The sequence below is a fragment of the Tachysurus fulvidraco genome, chromosome 24 (assembly GCF_022655615.1).
Source record: "Tachysurus fulvidraco isolate hzauxx_2018 chromosome 24, HZAU_PFXX_2.0, whole genome shotgun sequence".
In the NCBI taxonomy this organism is placed as follows: domain Eukaryota; kingdom Metazoa; phylum Chordata; class Actinopteri; order Siluriformes; family Bagridae; genus Tachysurus; species Tachysurus fulvidraco.
The window spans coordinates 16,716,116-16,728,888 of NC_062541.1; the positions used below are offsets into that span (position 1 = coordinate 16,716,116).

At 38.3% G+C, this 12,773-nt stretch overlaps 2 protein-coding genes across 3 annotated transcripts in view; both read right to left on the reverse strand.

The window, feature by feature from the left end:
• Positions 1-1,398: 1,398 nt before the first annotated feature.
• On the reverse strand, positions 1,399-8,037 carry il21r.2 (interleukin 21 receptor, tandem duplicate 2). Its single transcript, XM_027176180.2, has 9 exons — positions 7,634-8,037; positions 7,133-7,243; positions 6,802-6,946; positions 6,555-6,712; positions 5,911-6,062; positions 4,454-4,634; positions 4,260-4,338; positions 2,770-2,842; positions 1,399-2,694 (listed from the first exon to the last, which is right to left on the reverse strand). The coding sequence occupies exons 2-9, from the start codon at positions 7,188-7,190 to the stop codon at positions 2,128-2,130; spliced, it is 1,413 nt and encodes a 470-aa protein (XP_027031981.2). The 5' UTR covers positions 7,191-7,243; positions 7,634-8,037; the 3' UTR covers positions 1,399-2,127.
• A 406-nt stretch (positions 8,038-8,443) lies between these two features.
• Positions 8,444-12,773, reverse strand: part of il21r.1 (interleukin 21 receptor, tandem duplicate 1) — an 11,503-nt gene continuing 7,173 nt past the window's right edge. For both annotated transcript variants that reach the window (XM_047808107.1, XM_047808106.1), the window contains exon 9: positions 8,444-9,796. In XM_047808107.1, coding sequence (XP_047664063.1) covers positions 9,125-9,796 — 672 coding nt within the window. In that variant the 3' untranslated portion in view covers positions 8,444-9,124. The remainder of the gene's footprint in view (positions 9,797-12,773) is intronic.

Sequence of the window (12,773 nt, forward strand, 5' to 3'; positions counted from 1 at the left end):
TTATATAATAAATTAATTAATAGAAATAATAATATATAAAAAGCAAGCAATAATATAATTGAATAGAATTGAGTAAATAGAAATATATAGAAATGCAATAAAGCAGAATAGAATAGAAGTTTAAAAAAAGAATAGAGTCTCGTCGAATAAAACGGAAAAACAAAAATGGAATACTAAAAAGAAAACACAGAAGAACAGAACAGAAAAAAAGATAAGAAACAGAAATAAACACAAATAGAACTGATTCATATAAAATAAAATAAAAATGATAAACAGAAATTAAAATATAACACAGTAGAATAGAATCAGTGAGACAATGAAACATAACATTACTAAATTTTCTCCAAATCTTCTTTTTAAATCAAAGTTTTTCAATGCAGATTTTTTTAAATGAAAATGATTTATTATTAAAATGGGAAAATTTTTAAAATTGATCATCAATCAGAATCAGAATCAGATTTATTGGCCAAGTGTATTGACACACACAAGGAATTTGGTTCCAGCAGTTTGTGACTCTCAAAAGGTACAGACATAAATAACACTATACTATACCAGAAAACAATGCAGATGATGAGATACAATATAGACAGGATGAGTATAAAATATGAATATAAAATGAATAAAATATATAAAATATGAATGTAGAATATGAACGATCAGTAAAGTACATAAAGTGTGGGAGTGCAAATAACAATATTGTGTAATGTTATGCTTTTTGTGCAATATACAGCAGCAGTAGTGTGTAATATACAGATGATGTGATCAGTCCTGATAATGCAGTACTTAGAGATATGATGCAGTGAATATAATTATGGTGAGTTGTTATTAAGGGTGATTGCCTGGGGAAAGTAACTGTTCCTGTGTCTGGCAGTTTTATTAAACAAAGTTCTGTAGCAGCTGCCAGAAGGGAGGAGCTGAAAGAGGTTGTGTCCAGGGTGCGAAGGGTCAGTGGTGATTTTCCCTGCCAGGTTTCTGGTTCTTGTGCCGTACAAGTCCTGGAGAGTGGGCAGGAGGGGCGCCAATTATTATTTCTGCTGTTCTAACCGTGCATTGCAGTCTGTTCCTGTCCTGTTTTGTTGCTGCACCAAACCAGATGGTGATGGATGTGCACAGGACAGATTCTATGACTGCAGTGTAGAACGGCATCAACAGTTCCTGTGGCAGACTATTAATTAGATATATACACAATTTATCTATATTTACAATTTAACTAAAAAAAAAATAATTCTAATGTAAGCAGTTTATACGTCCTACAGGAAAATTCCCCAAACAAACCAGTGGAGGTGTTGTAAAGGATCTGGAGCAGAAAGCAGGTTTTTGCAGCACTGACCATCTCAGCTTTGTGAGGTGCAAACTTCTGAACTCATATTCAATAAAAAAAAAACCAAGTTACACGAACAAGCAGTGGACACCATTCCTTTATTTTATTATTATCTATTATCATTTCTAAATAAACACTATATTCAGAAAGAAATATGTATCATTAATCACTGAGAATATAATAACACACGATGTTGAAACCTAACAACAACCTAACACTTTATACTATTCTCTATACATCTGGATACATGAACAAGAACATATGTAATGGCGCAACAGTTACACACAGATTATAACACAACATAAGTAAAGGGAAAGCTGAGAAAAATATATGCAAGCGACATTTTCACTTCTACTTTTGAGTCGTAATTCCCAAAAAGAGCGACACTCTGGGAACTGAGACTTTGCAGTACATTTGAAAAGATATTGTCTGTACATTTTTGACACGGTCGGATACAGTGGAGTCGAACATTCAGGGTTAAACAGCTCTAATTGCTTCGATACAGATGCCACAGGATCTGAATGGGTCCCTCGAAGGTTCTTTAGATGGATAAGCTTCATAAATCGGTTTTATTTGGAAGGTTAACAACAGAGAGATAAAGAGATGAACCACAGGGGGCTTAAAGGTTCAACGTGTTTGTCTAAATATCTAAAACAGTTAGACTGCATTAGGTCAGGCAGCAGAGGGCAGCACATACCATGGTGTAAAATCTAACCTACTGAAGGATATCAAATATAGTGCCCATTGAAGATGTTCTGTTCAGCATAAGAGAATTCAGTATTAACAAGAAACTTGTCTCGTTTCAGTCAGTCATCCATAGACAGCTGCAAATCGTCAAGAGTCACTGTGTCCTCTTCTGGTGTACTTTCCTCTATCTGTGTATTCAAAAGCTCAAGTGATGTAGTATCCTTCAGCCCTAAATCGAGACTGGGAGCACACTGCGCTCTACAAAACGTAGGAACAAGGCCGAATTCCGTGTTAGTCAAAGTGCAGTAATTCTGAGTAAAACACACAGGGTTAACTGGGAAACTCGATGCTTCAGAGGACTTGCTCGTGTCAAGGCTGGGCTCCAGGTCATCCAAGGACACACAACCTTCAGCTGTGCTCAAGGAAAGGAGGAATTTTTCAACATCGTTGTCTTCAGGAAGGAAATCGTGATCTGTGAACGCACCGTTAGCATCAGTGTGTGAGTCAGGCATCAGACAGGGAGGCCAGACTTCCTTTAAAGGACTCACATAAGGTGTGAGACACTGGGAATTCACGACAGAGGAACGTTCCTGTAGTTGCTGTCTGGCTGTGTTCTCTGTGATCACATCAATCGTTGAAATTTCCTCGCTGTAAATGTATTGCATGTGACCTTTGGACAACCAAAACTGAAAGAAAAAATAAGTCATTCATGGGTGCATACAGAAACCAAACGTTCGCCTGTGTGAAGAGAAACCGCCTACCTGAGCCGTCTGGTTGATAGGTGAGACGTATGGAGCTGGAGTTTCTACCCATGATATCTGTTTTATTTTCATTCTGGAATTAAAAACAGCATCTCTTATCGTACGTAGATCAGACCAACACTCAACACACGTTCTAGATCACCCACCCTTTTTTTAATCGGGTACATCTACACAGTCAGTGCTTTCTTGCTATGAGTAATGAATATCATGCAGCTTGTCATACTAGAGATTACCATGTGGACAGTGTGAGTATTTCATATTGATTCTCTAACAGTTTACACAGAAAACTGCCTCGGTTCCAGCTGACAATAAGTCTATATTAAGTCAGACTACACTCTCAGAAACACTAAACACGTTTAGCATCGAGTCACTCTTGAGGTGCATGAGCTACAAGAGCAGATCTTTTTAGAGATAAACCTTATGAGATCTGCTCATGCACCTCAAGAGTGACTTGTGTGTCTTCAGAGTCTGTGACAGCCTCAAACTTACCACAGAAGACCAGAAAAAAACAGAAAAATCTCTAGTTTTTATGAATATGATGATCAGCAAAGGGTTTCTACCATGCTTACTTTTTTTTTGCACCTTTTATTGTAAAGTTTAGAGACTTTTCTATTTCCAATCTGAGATCAACAGTTACTGAAACGCACAAATCGGACCAGGCTGCAAACAGGTGCCTCCGGCAGGGACAAAATCCAGGCCCAAATGCAGGGACAGACAGACAAACAGAGAGCCAAAAAACCAAAAAAAAAAAAGAGAACATCAGGTAACAAATCATGACAAGGACTCAGCAAATAGGGTAGGTATAGGAATAAATATGGAGGGTAATTAACAAGACATGAGGAAGAATAGTGCAGAGGTGGGAACGGGCTAAGGATTGAGCCTGGCACACCCACGAGAATATAGAACATACACAAAGCACAGGATATAAACAACCCCCTGCTGAAACGCCCCCTTGTGTTCTGGCAGGGAATTGTCCATGCCATCCATGACATAAAGAACCACACCATGCACCGAGCTCGCAAAACTTTCATGCGAATATTAGCTGAAGCCATGAACTTGCATCTGCCTCATCATTTATGCTGACCCTTCATCATCTTTGCACATTACTGCACGCAAGATTGTCTGAACTTACAGTATTTACATACAGTATTGACACTGGTCTGTCGGCGCTGTTTTTTGTTTACTGTCATTTGTGTACTGTCTTTTTTGTATTATGTGTATTGTCTTGTCTTGTCCGTCTTGTCCTGCACTGTTTACACCAGGTTACACAGATGCGCTTTATGTATCTAGGACTAACTTACTAAGTCCTTAAGCTCTGTCCTTGTTTTATGTAACACCATGATCCTGGAGAAACGTTGTCTCATGTCACTGTGTACTGTAACAGCTCTATATGGTTGTAATGACAATAAAAGCTTCTTGACTTGACTCTTGACCTGATCTGAGCAACAAAGAGCTTCAGAAATGTACAGGAGGTGGAACACAGGATTTACCTTGCACCAGGGAATAATAAGAGAGACAGCAGTCCTACTGTGAAACAAATCGGAATGACAATTTTCTTCACAGTTGTTACTGTAAAACAAAACATAGCATGGTTCACGTCGACGGAATTGTGTTTAGATCCAAACAACCAATGATCAATAATTAATATCAAAGACTCATAATACAACGAGAGGTTTATTCTTACCTTCATCTGTTGCACTGATTGCTGGAGTCTTCCATCTGATTTCAGCGCTCACATGACTCGCTGTTCCGTTATATCCGTTGATATTCTTCACCGTGTTGTAAACCCTCGCAATGTATTCAGTCCCTGGATCAAAACCAGTCTCTGAGACCGCGAACACTGTTTCTTTTGTATGCACCTCCTTCTGAAGAAGTACAGCAGGTGGAAGAGATGAAATTAGAAAAACCAGATATTAAAAGTGTTGCGTTTTATTAAATTGTGATCATATATAAAATCTAAGTTAAGCTGTTAAAGTAAGCTATTTAAAAAAATGACAGCAGGCTGACAAATTTTTTGGTTCTTCTCCAATTCTTGTGTGTCCAAAAATATTCAATGTCTGTTCAATACAGATTGACCGTAGTGAAGAAAAATATCCTAGGCCTCACTTTTCAGATTGCTTTAACAGGACTTAGCTCTGCCGTACATCTGGAAAGAAGTAAATACGACAGTTCTGGCTAATCTGATAAAATGTGAGAAGCAGTTTTTCAGTTCTAATTTATTTTTGATTTATTTTATTTAATGCAATCTCTTTTTGTACTATTTAAAATAAATAAATAAATAAATAAAAACCAGCAGTCTTGTGTACCATAATCCCATTGCTTAATCTTTATTGTCTATACTGCACAGATTGTTGATATATGAATAATAATAACTATGATAATAATGGCAAAAAAAACAAAAAAAAAAACACCAGTTTCTGAACTGAAAGGTCACGAGAAAAATCTCTCTACTGATCTGTTGCATCTGAGGTTTCACATTTGTTTGCCCTTAATATGGTGAAATCCAGAAATGATAATTTTTTTCTATGATGTAAATCTCTAAATGATTTCCTGGACTGAAATATAGCATCTCTTTTGCATGTGAACCGATCACAGGTACGAGCAGCAGATCGTCAGATTTACTCGTATGTTGTCGTTCTCCAGCTGCTCCCTATCCAGTGTGCCACAGCAGATCATCTGATCTTCATATTTTGGCACAGGTTTTAATCATTTAAACGTTGCTGCCCTGCCTGGGAGTTGAACTGAATTGAAGTACTATATATTTATGGATAATTAGTCACAGATAAGTAGGTTAATTGCCCCAGGTGTGAATGAGAGGGTTTTCACGCTACATCAGTTTTTCTTCTGACACAAGAGACAGATGAGGAATATACTTTTATACTGTGCATTATAACACCGAAATAATAATAAAAACAAAAAAATATAGTGAGTCAAAAAAAACTGGTTGTGTTTGTGATGTTAGATGAACATAAATGCATAAGGGTTCAATAGTAAGTCTGAAACCAAAGCAGAGGGGGGAGAACATTCACACTCAGACTCTGACCACAGCAGTGTGATGAGCAACAACATGTTATGAAGTTTTCCCAGGCTGCTACACTCTTATCTTATATCTAGATAAACTGCAAGATATCAGTGTCTTACCACGGTAGATTGTCCAGCTGGGTGGTAACTCAGTACATACTCAAAAGGCAAGACTTTCACATAATCATGATTCTCATATCCGCTATTCCATGCAAAGTTATAGCTGCTGTTTACATACAGCACCGTCAGGTTATACGGAGTGATCGGTTTAACTGTGAAAGGAAAACGATATTTAGAATGTGAAGCTGCTTTAGAAACCTATATGTGACAAATGACAAAGAGCTCAATGCTTTATTTAGTACTTGTTTTGCATTCGACTAACTTCATGTCGGAATTCCTACTCTGAAAAACGCGGCCTGATCGATGCAGGTGACGTCAAATCAATATGGCCGCTCAAGGCACGAGGAGTAAACTCTTCGAAAGTGTTACACCGTGTATATTATCTTTGGATCAATCAACATACAGATACTTATACATCAAATATACATCGCTCATCACTGTTAGCTAGCTAACCGTTCAATAACAAAAGACGAACACTGAGGCGTCAGAGGTTTGTTCACATTTTTTTTGGTGGATCGGTTTGTTGAGGTTCCGACTTGACACTTCTGAGGTGAGCGAAGTCAGCGTCGCTTACCGTATTACACCGTGTGTTTGTCTGATTGTGAGAACGAGTAGAATGTGTACATGAGGGTGTCACCACTCACTGTTTTGTGCTGGCTTGAAATTGGACTTCAAAAGTTTGCAGTTAGGATCACACAGGTCTATATCTATTTTGTCGTAAGTCGCAAAATTTTTGTAATGAATTAGTTTTTCTGTCAAAACGCAGCTGTATCCATCTCTTTCCACTGACAGTGAACATTTTCTGTTTGGGAAAGAAAAGAAACCATGTTAAGCTATTAGAGCATCTTTAAAACCTGCTAAGCTTTGTGTAGAATATTTATAAATATATACTTTTTCCTCTGATTTTTGTTTATGGTAAATTCCAGCCGGTATGTAATATTTTCCAATCTGTTTTGAATGGCTCTGGAGTCTAAAAAGCAGCTGACATGCAGCCAGTAATCGCTCTCGCAGGTGAGTAAATCTGAGCTGCTCTGAGCTGAAAAATACAAAGCTTTGATATTTAATGACATAATCGATTATATAACGGAGAGTTTCACGTTTCAGACGTTCGGTTTTTAACTTAAATGGAAATATTTGTACAGACGACGTAGATGAGAAAACCCACAACCACTTCCTTAACGCTCGACTTAATTATGAAGACAAAAACGAATGAATGACAAACCTTGAGACAGTTTTGTGAAGCTCAGTAAAGCACAGATGAATCCAAACTGGAGCTGCATTCTAGTTCAATTAAAAACTAGCCTGGTGACCCTGATCTTCAGAATCAGTAAATCTGTAATTTAGCAAAAAAATACATCAAAAGATAAACAAAAAAATTCTGTATAAGTCTATGAGATCTGAGCTCCTCCAAACGAACAGAATCATTTCTTTGTCAATGAAAAGTTAAAGTCAATCATTTTTTTTTTAAACAGAAGTGGACATTTTTCTTTTCTCAGATGAGTTTATTCAAAAACAAAGATAAAACCTCACTTAAAAAGGACAAAGACAAAATGATTGATAAGTCAGAATGAGTGGCTAGTAAATAAGCTTTCAGATAGTTTTAGCATACACTGGACAGAAATACATAAAAAAAAAAAACAGTACGCTAGCTATGGAACATAACCTAGTTAGACATATAATTTAAATCCATAATCAAATCAGATTGAGAAAACATGGTATTTACCTTGTGAGGTAAAGCATTTGTAGATGAATAAGCTCTCTGCCTGTGGCATCCGTACAAGACTTTATATACACACAGACAGTTTGTGCCCAAACCTCAACATTATCTATGATCTAATGGAGGCTGTATCACCACACCGCTGCTTTGTGCTCTTCAAATTTCTGAGTATTCAGTCATTTTGCCTACACTTGGTGTTAATCGTTGTTTTAGTCAGAAAACTCAAAGCAAGCAGGTGTGTGTGTGTGTGTGTGTGTGTGTGTGTGTGTGTGTGTGTGTGTTTTATTTTTTTAATGAACCTTTGTGTTTTTTCAAATCCATCAACATGTTTATCATGTACCTGTAACACGTCATCTGCGTAAACACTGAAAACACTGTGAGAAAGGAAAGTTCTTCATGAGCTGAAATGAGCAGTTTTATTTCTGTACAGATGCCATCTACTGTATAGAGTTTATCACATTAAAGACCGGATCGGGTTCGAAGGAACGAGATGTACGTTGGTTTTAGGGAAAGAAACCGGTTTTTAATTTGAATAAAATACAAAGAAAATAATAATAATAACTCATGACACGAGGAAGCAACATAGTACAGATAATGACTGGATAATACTCTCAAATGTCCCTGTAGTGTCCACTCTTTTTTTTTTTTTTAGTTATTCATGCACAGGGTTTATTTTCATTTTAAAATGAGCGCATGTTGTCAAGATCTGATTTAAATAGAGTTCTCTCTTAGTCAAGTCAACGATCAGTTACAGTTAGACATAGGTATGAATTTTCTGGTAGTTTTTTTTTTTTAATAAAGGGAAGCTTTCTCACATGATAGATGAAACCTTTATTTGTTTCTTGTCAGTTTGATTATGGAAAGAAAAATGCTACTACTTGAGTTTGCAAAAGAAAAAAAAATGGAGTAAATGTGTGTGAACAGTGCACGTTATGAACTTTGACACTCTTAAGCTTCGGGACACTGTGATATTACTGCAAAAAAAAAAAATCATTGTTACTCACTATATTTCAAGTCGACAACCAAAATGGACCTGGATGTGATTTATACTTTGCTTAAGTTTTGGAAAACAGTCAGTAGCTGAAATCAGCAAGAACAGCTTGCATCAACACATGCATGATCTGATATTTTTGCATATCGTTGTATATCAGATGAAGTCCGCATGACAAGAATGCCCATGTCGTGTTATCTCAGTTTCCTCTTCGTTTGATCAATGCCAAAATAAAATCTGCACAAAGTGGAAGCATCAGCATTTTTTTTTTTTTGTTGCTTTATTTGTGGAAGATTTACAATCAGGCAGATACCCATGCCATGAGTCTTTTATTGCTGAATGCCTCGGGTTGTAGTCTTTTATCTTTTATCTCTTATTTAACAGCCGTTTTGCCTGCAGTCTTATAAAAACGGCTGATAAATGTGCAAGCATGATGTTTTTGTTTTAGGCAATACTAAAAACCCTTTACACGTTACCCTGTCAGTGTTCACAGAAAAAGAAATTTCCTACATAGAGTTGCTATTTTCTCCTGAGGCTGGTATAAATGCCACCCACTGCTTGACATAGTTCGAATGGGTCCCCACAGTGTCACCCAGTAAAGCAGCATCCATTCTTTCGCATTCGGAGCTTACAGGGCTCGAGCAGTCTGATTCCAAGAATCCACTGTCAATGGTGTCCAAGTCGAGGACAATTTGAGGATAACCGTCATCAGAGTGTTCGGTGGAACTAAACGAATCCAGGGAGAGCTTTTCTCCGTTCTCTGTGTCGTTGTCCTGCAGCTGCCAATCTTCGAATCCCTGTCCTTCTGAACCCTCCCGCCTGCCTTCTTCCGGGTCCTCGGCCTCGTCGGGAACCTGAGCTGCACGCAGATTACAATCGTGAAAATCCGACATGGAACCCTCCTGTCCGGAGACGGTCACGGTATCCATGGAGATGTGGCCTCCGGAGTGCGGTAGGCCAAGGCTGCTGCCTCCAAGGAAGTAACGCTTGGACAAGTCTGGGTTCATCAAGCTGAGAAGACTCCAGTCTCCTGAACTACTGCCTCCACTTCCTTGATCGTGGAGAAGAGGCCTCTGAAGCGGCATGGCAGCAAGCTGTTTCTCACTCAGCACCTGCAGCGGAGCGCTTTTCTCCAACACGTCAAAACTGCTGAAGGTAAACACCGGTCCAACCCATTTCTGTAAAATATAACACAACACATGTTCAGGATGAGGACAGACTTGATCTTGATACATTTCTACAGCTAAAAACAGAAAATGTGTTTTGATCCTGGATATCACAAACAGACACTATATAACCAAACGTATGTGCACTCCATGACCATCATGCCAATATGTGCTTGTGGAAGATGCCACTCAGATTTATTCCTCTTTCCTGTTATAATCAACTCCATGCTTCTCTTCTGTGAAGTCTTTTAGGTATGTTGTACAGTACTTTGTGACTTTTTGGATGCTGTGCTAATCAAACTTCCAGACAGAATTCTGCCTCTGTCCTCGTCTGTGGTGTGCACCGCTGGGGTATCGCAGCACAGTAAGTCTCGCTTTACAGCTCTCTTGTGTCCCAACGGTCGCCCCGTCTCGGCTAATCCCCAAAGCCAGGACTAGCCCCTCATCCCTCCATCATCACAATGGGACATTCCTTTTACTAATGACACGAGTGAATGAGATGCCCCACATCCCACGGCATTAAGCCATACTCGTACTCGTATCTCCTCCCCAATTATACTGATACTCTATGGTTCTTATACTTATAACCCTGTTGTAATGTGTTTCTTCGTTAAGGCTTGCCTGACTTAAAATTATTTGCTCCTTACTCTCCTGACAAAGGTGTATTTTATTCATGTGTCAGAACACAACACTGTATTAACATCAGTTATACTTTAATTACTGATCCTGGCATGTTAATGTACCGCTGCTTTTATACCGTCATTCCTTTTCATGTTTAGAATCCAAATGACCACAAAATTATCGGTTACTCATTTTTCAAACAATGGTGTATTTTATTTGAGCACGAAAGGCACCATACCGTCTTAATACACCTTGGATAAAACTTTAAAGTCATCTAAAAGTTTTACAGCTATTCCACGTCCACAGACACCTGAAACAAAGGGAGTTTTTACCCTCCGAAATCTCAGGCCGTAGCATTGGCCATCTCCCCAAAGAGGGGTGGAGTTCGCTGTCTTTAAATTGTCACCAACACCACCAATCTGTGATCAGACTTTCGGAACAGCTTGGAGACGACTCCATCTTCCTTCAAAGAACTTCCAGCAAGCTTTACTTCCAAGAACGACTGATCTTCAGGAGAACTTGGAAGAACGTCCGACCCCACCCTAACCGACTCTTCAGAGATTTCTCTGTTGCATCCGGACCCTTGTGCAGTAAGCCAATGCAAGTAACCGTTTCCTTTACTAACCAATTTAGATGCGTATTTAAAGTATGAACCTTGTATTGAGTCTTAATAGGGCTGGGCGATTTGGCCTAAAAATCTAAATCTCGATTAATTAAACATTTTAACTCGATTACGATTAATGAACGATTATTTTATTTAATTTATTTTTTGCCCTCATTGTTTACTGACAAGTTTTGTTAAGTAAATATGCTCACATATTACAAGTGAGATTTTTGAATGAACTTGATTTTAAAATAATTGAAGGAAACACATCTATGATATCTACTATCTATGATTATTTATTGAACATCAATGTTGAACAACTGAAATTAAAGCACACATTGCCTAAAACGACCAGTCACTCTGTTCTTATAAAAAAAAACGTAAAAATAAATAACTTGAACTTTTGGAAACAAAATTATGTAATAATAGTAATGTTTTTCATATTAAAATAAGAAAATAAGCAGTATCTCTTCTAAATAAAATAACTCTTGTGTATCCTGTAAATAATATTTTAAACAGTACATTTCTGGTTGTCTGTCGTAATGGCTGAAAGTCTTTCTTAAAAATATGCCGTCTCAAGGCGTCTCTGGCGCAGCTTCCGATCGTCGTCAATGTAGTGCAAAGTAAGGCTCAAGAATGGGTCCATCGTCCTGCGCAATTTTCTGAATCTTCTGTCGAGAGTTTTAACGAGGTGTTTAAACCCGCTTCGCTCCACTGTAGCCAAGGGAGTCATATCCTTTGCGATGTAATAACAAATAGTGTCAGTTATTTCATTCCATCTTCTTGAACTCTTCTCACACTGTGTGGCATTTGTGAGTGCGTTTGTTATCGACATCTGCTTCGCGGAGGCACTTGTTGCCGGGCGCTTGTCAGTCTCTTTTTGTTTGTTTTTTGAGCCATGCTCTGTTCATATTCAGTAACGTGATTGCGCTTCAAGTGTTGAAACAAATTGGTGGTGTTCCCTTTGGGAGTTGAAACTGTTTTTCTACAGTGTCTACATCTGACTTCATTTTGTTCGACGTCGTCCTTACCGAAGCCAAAATGTGTCCAAACAACGGAGACTGCGTTTCTCTTTGATACAAGCTGCTCATGTTGCTCGGTCGTCTGAGCGTTTAAGCTCTCCATGCTCGACATGTCGGCGGAATAACGTAACGTATCGGAGCGGGGTCACGTGACTCCACACGCGGTAGTGTTTTTAATGGGAAAGTAATTAAAATAATCGACCTGGAAAAATTTGATCGATTATAGGTTCTGAATGTCGATTTCGATTACTTTTCGATTAATTGCCCAGCCTTAAGTCTTAAGGTGAATTTAAGTTTCCGATGACGATTTCCCAGTTAGGGTGTGATTAATTTTGAAGTTTAAGCTTGCCGATTCTTTCCTTCCTTTCTCTAATTTCTTCTTCCCAGTCTCTTCCTCCCTTTCCCCAATTTTAATTTCTTTTGTGTATTTTTATTTTCATCTTTGTTTTCTCTACTTTTGTTTGTTTGTGTAGTTAGCTTTACGTTGTGTTTGTCTCATTCGTTAAACGCCATATTTTTGTGCCACAAGTGATTGTCTCTGAGTATCGCTCACAAACTTAAGGTGCCTGCAACATCTGGTCTGAACTACATGCTCTATTAAGTTAATTTAATTTAAATTACGGTATAAAGTAAAAGGGAAGTGAATCTTTCTCGGCCGGGAAGATACCGCCTTCATAGAATTAATAGAGGTTACACGGACTGTTCGCCGGACGAACAGACCACATAAGTGTAACGTTAATTC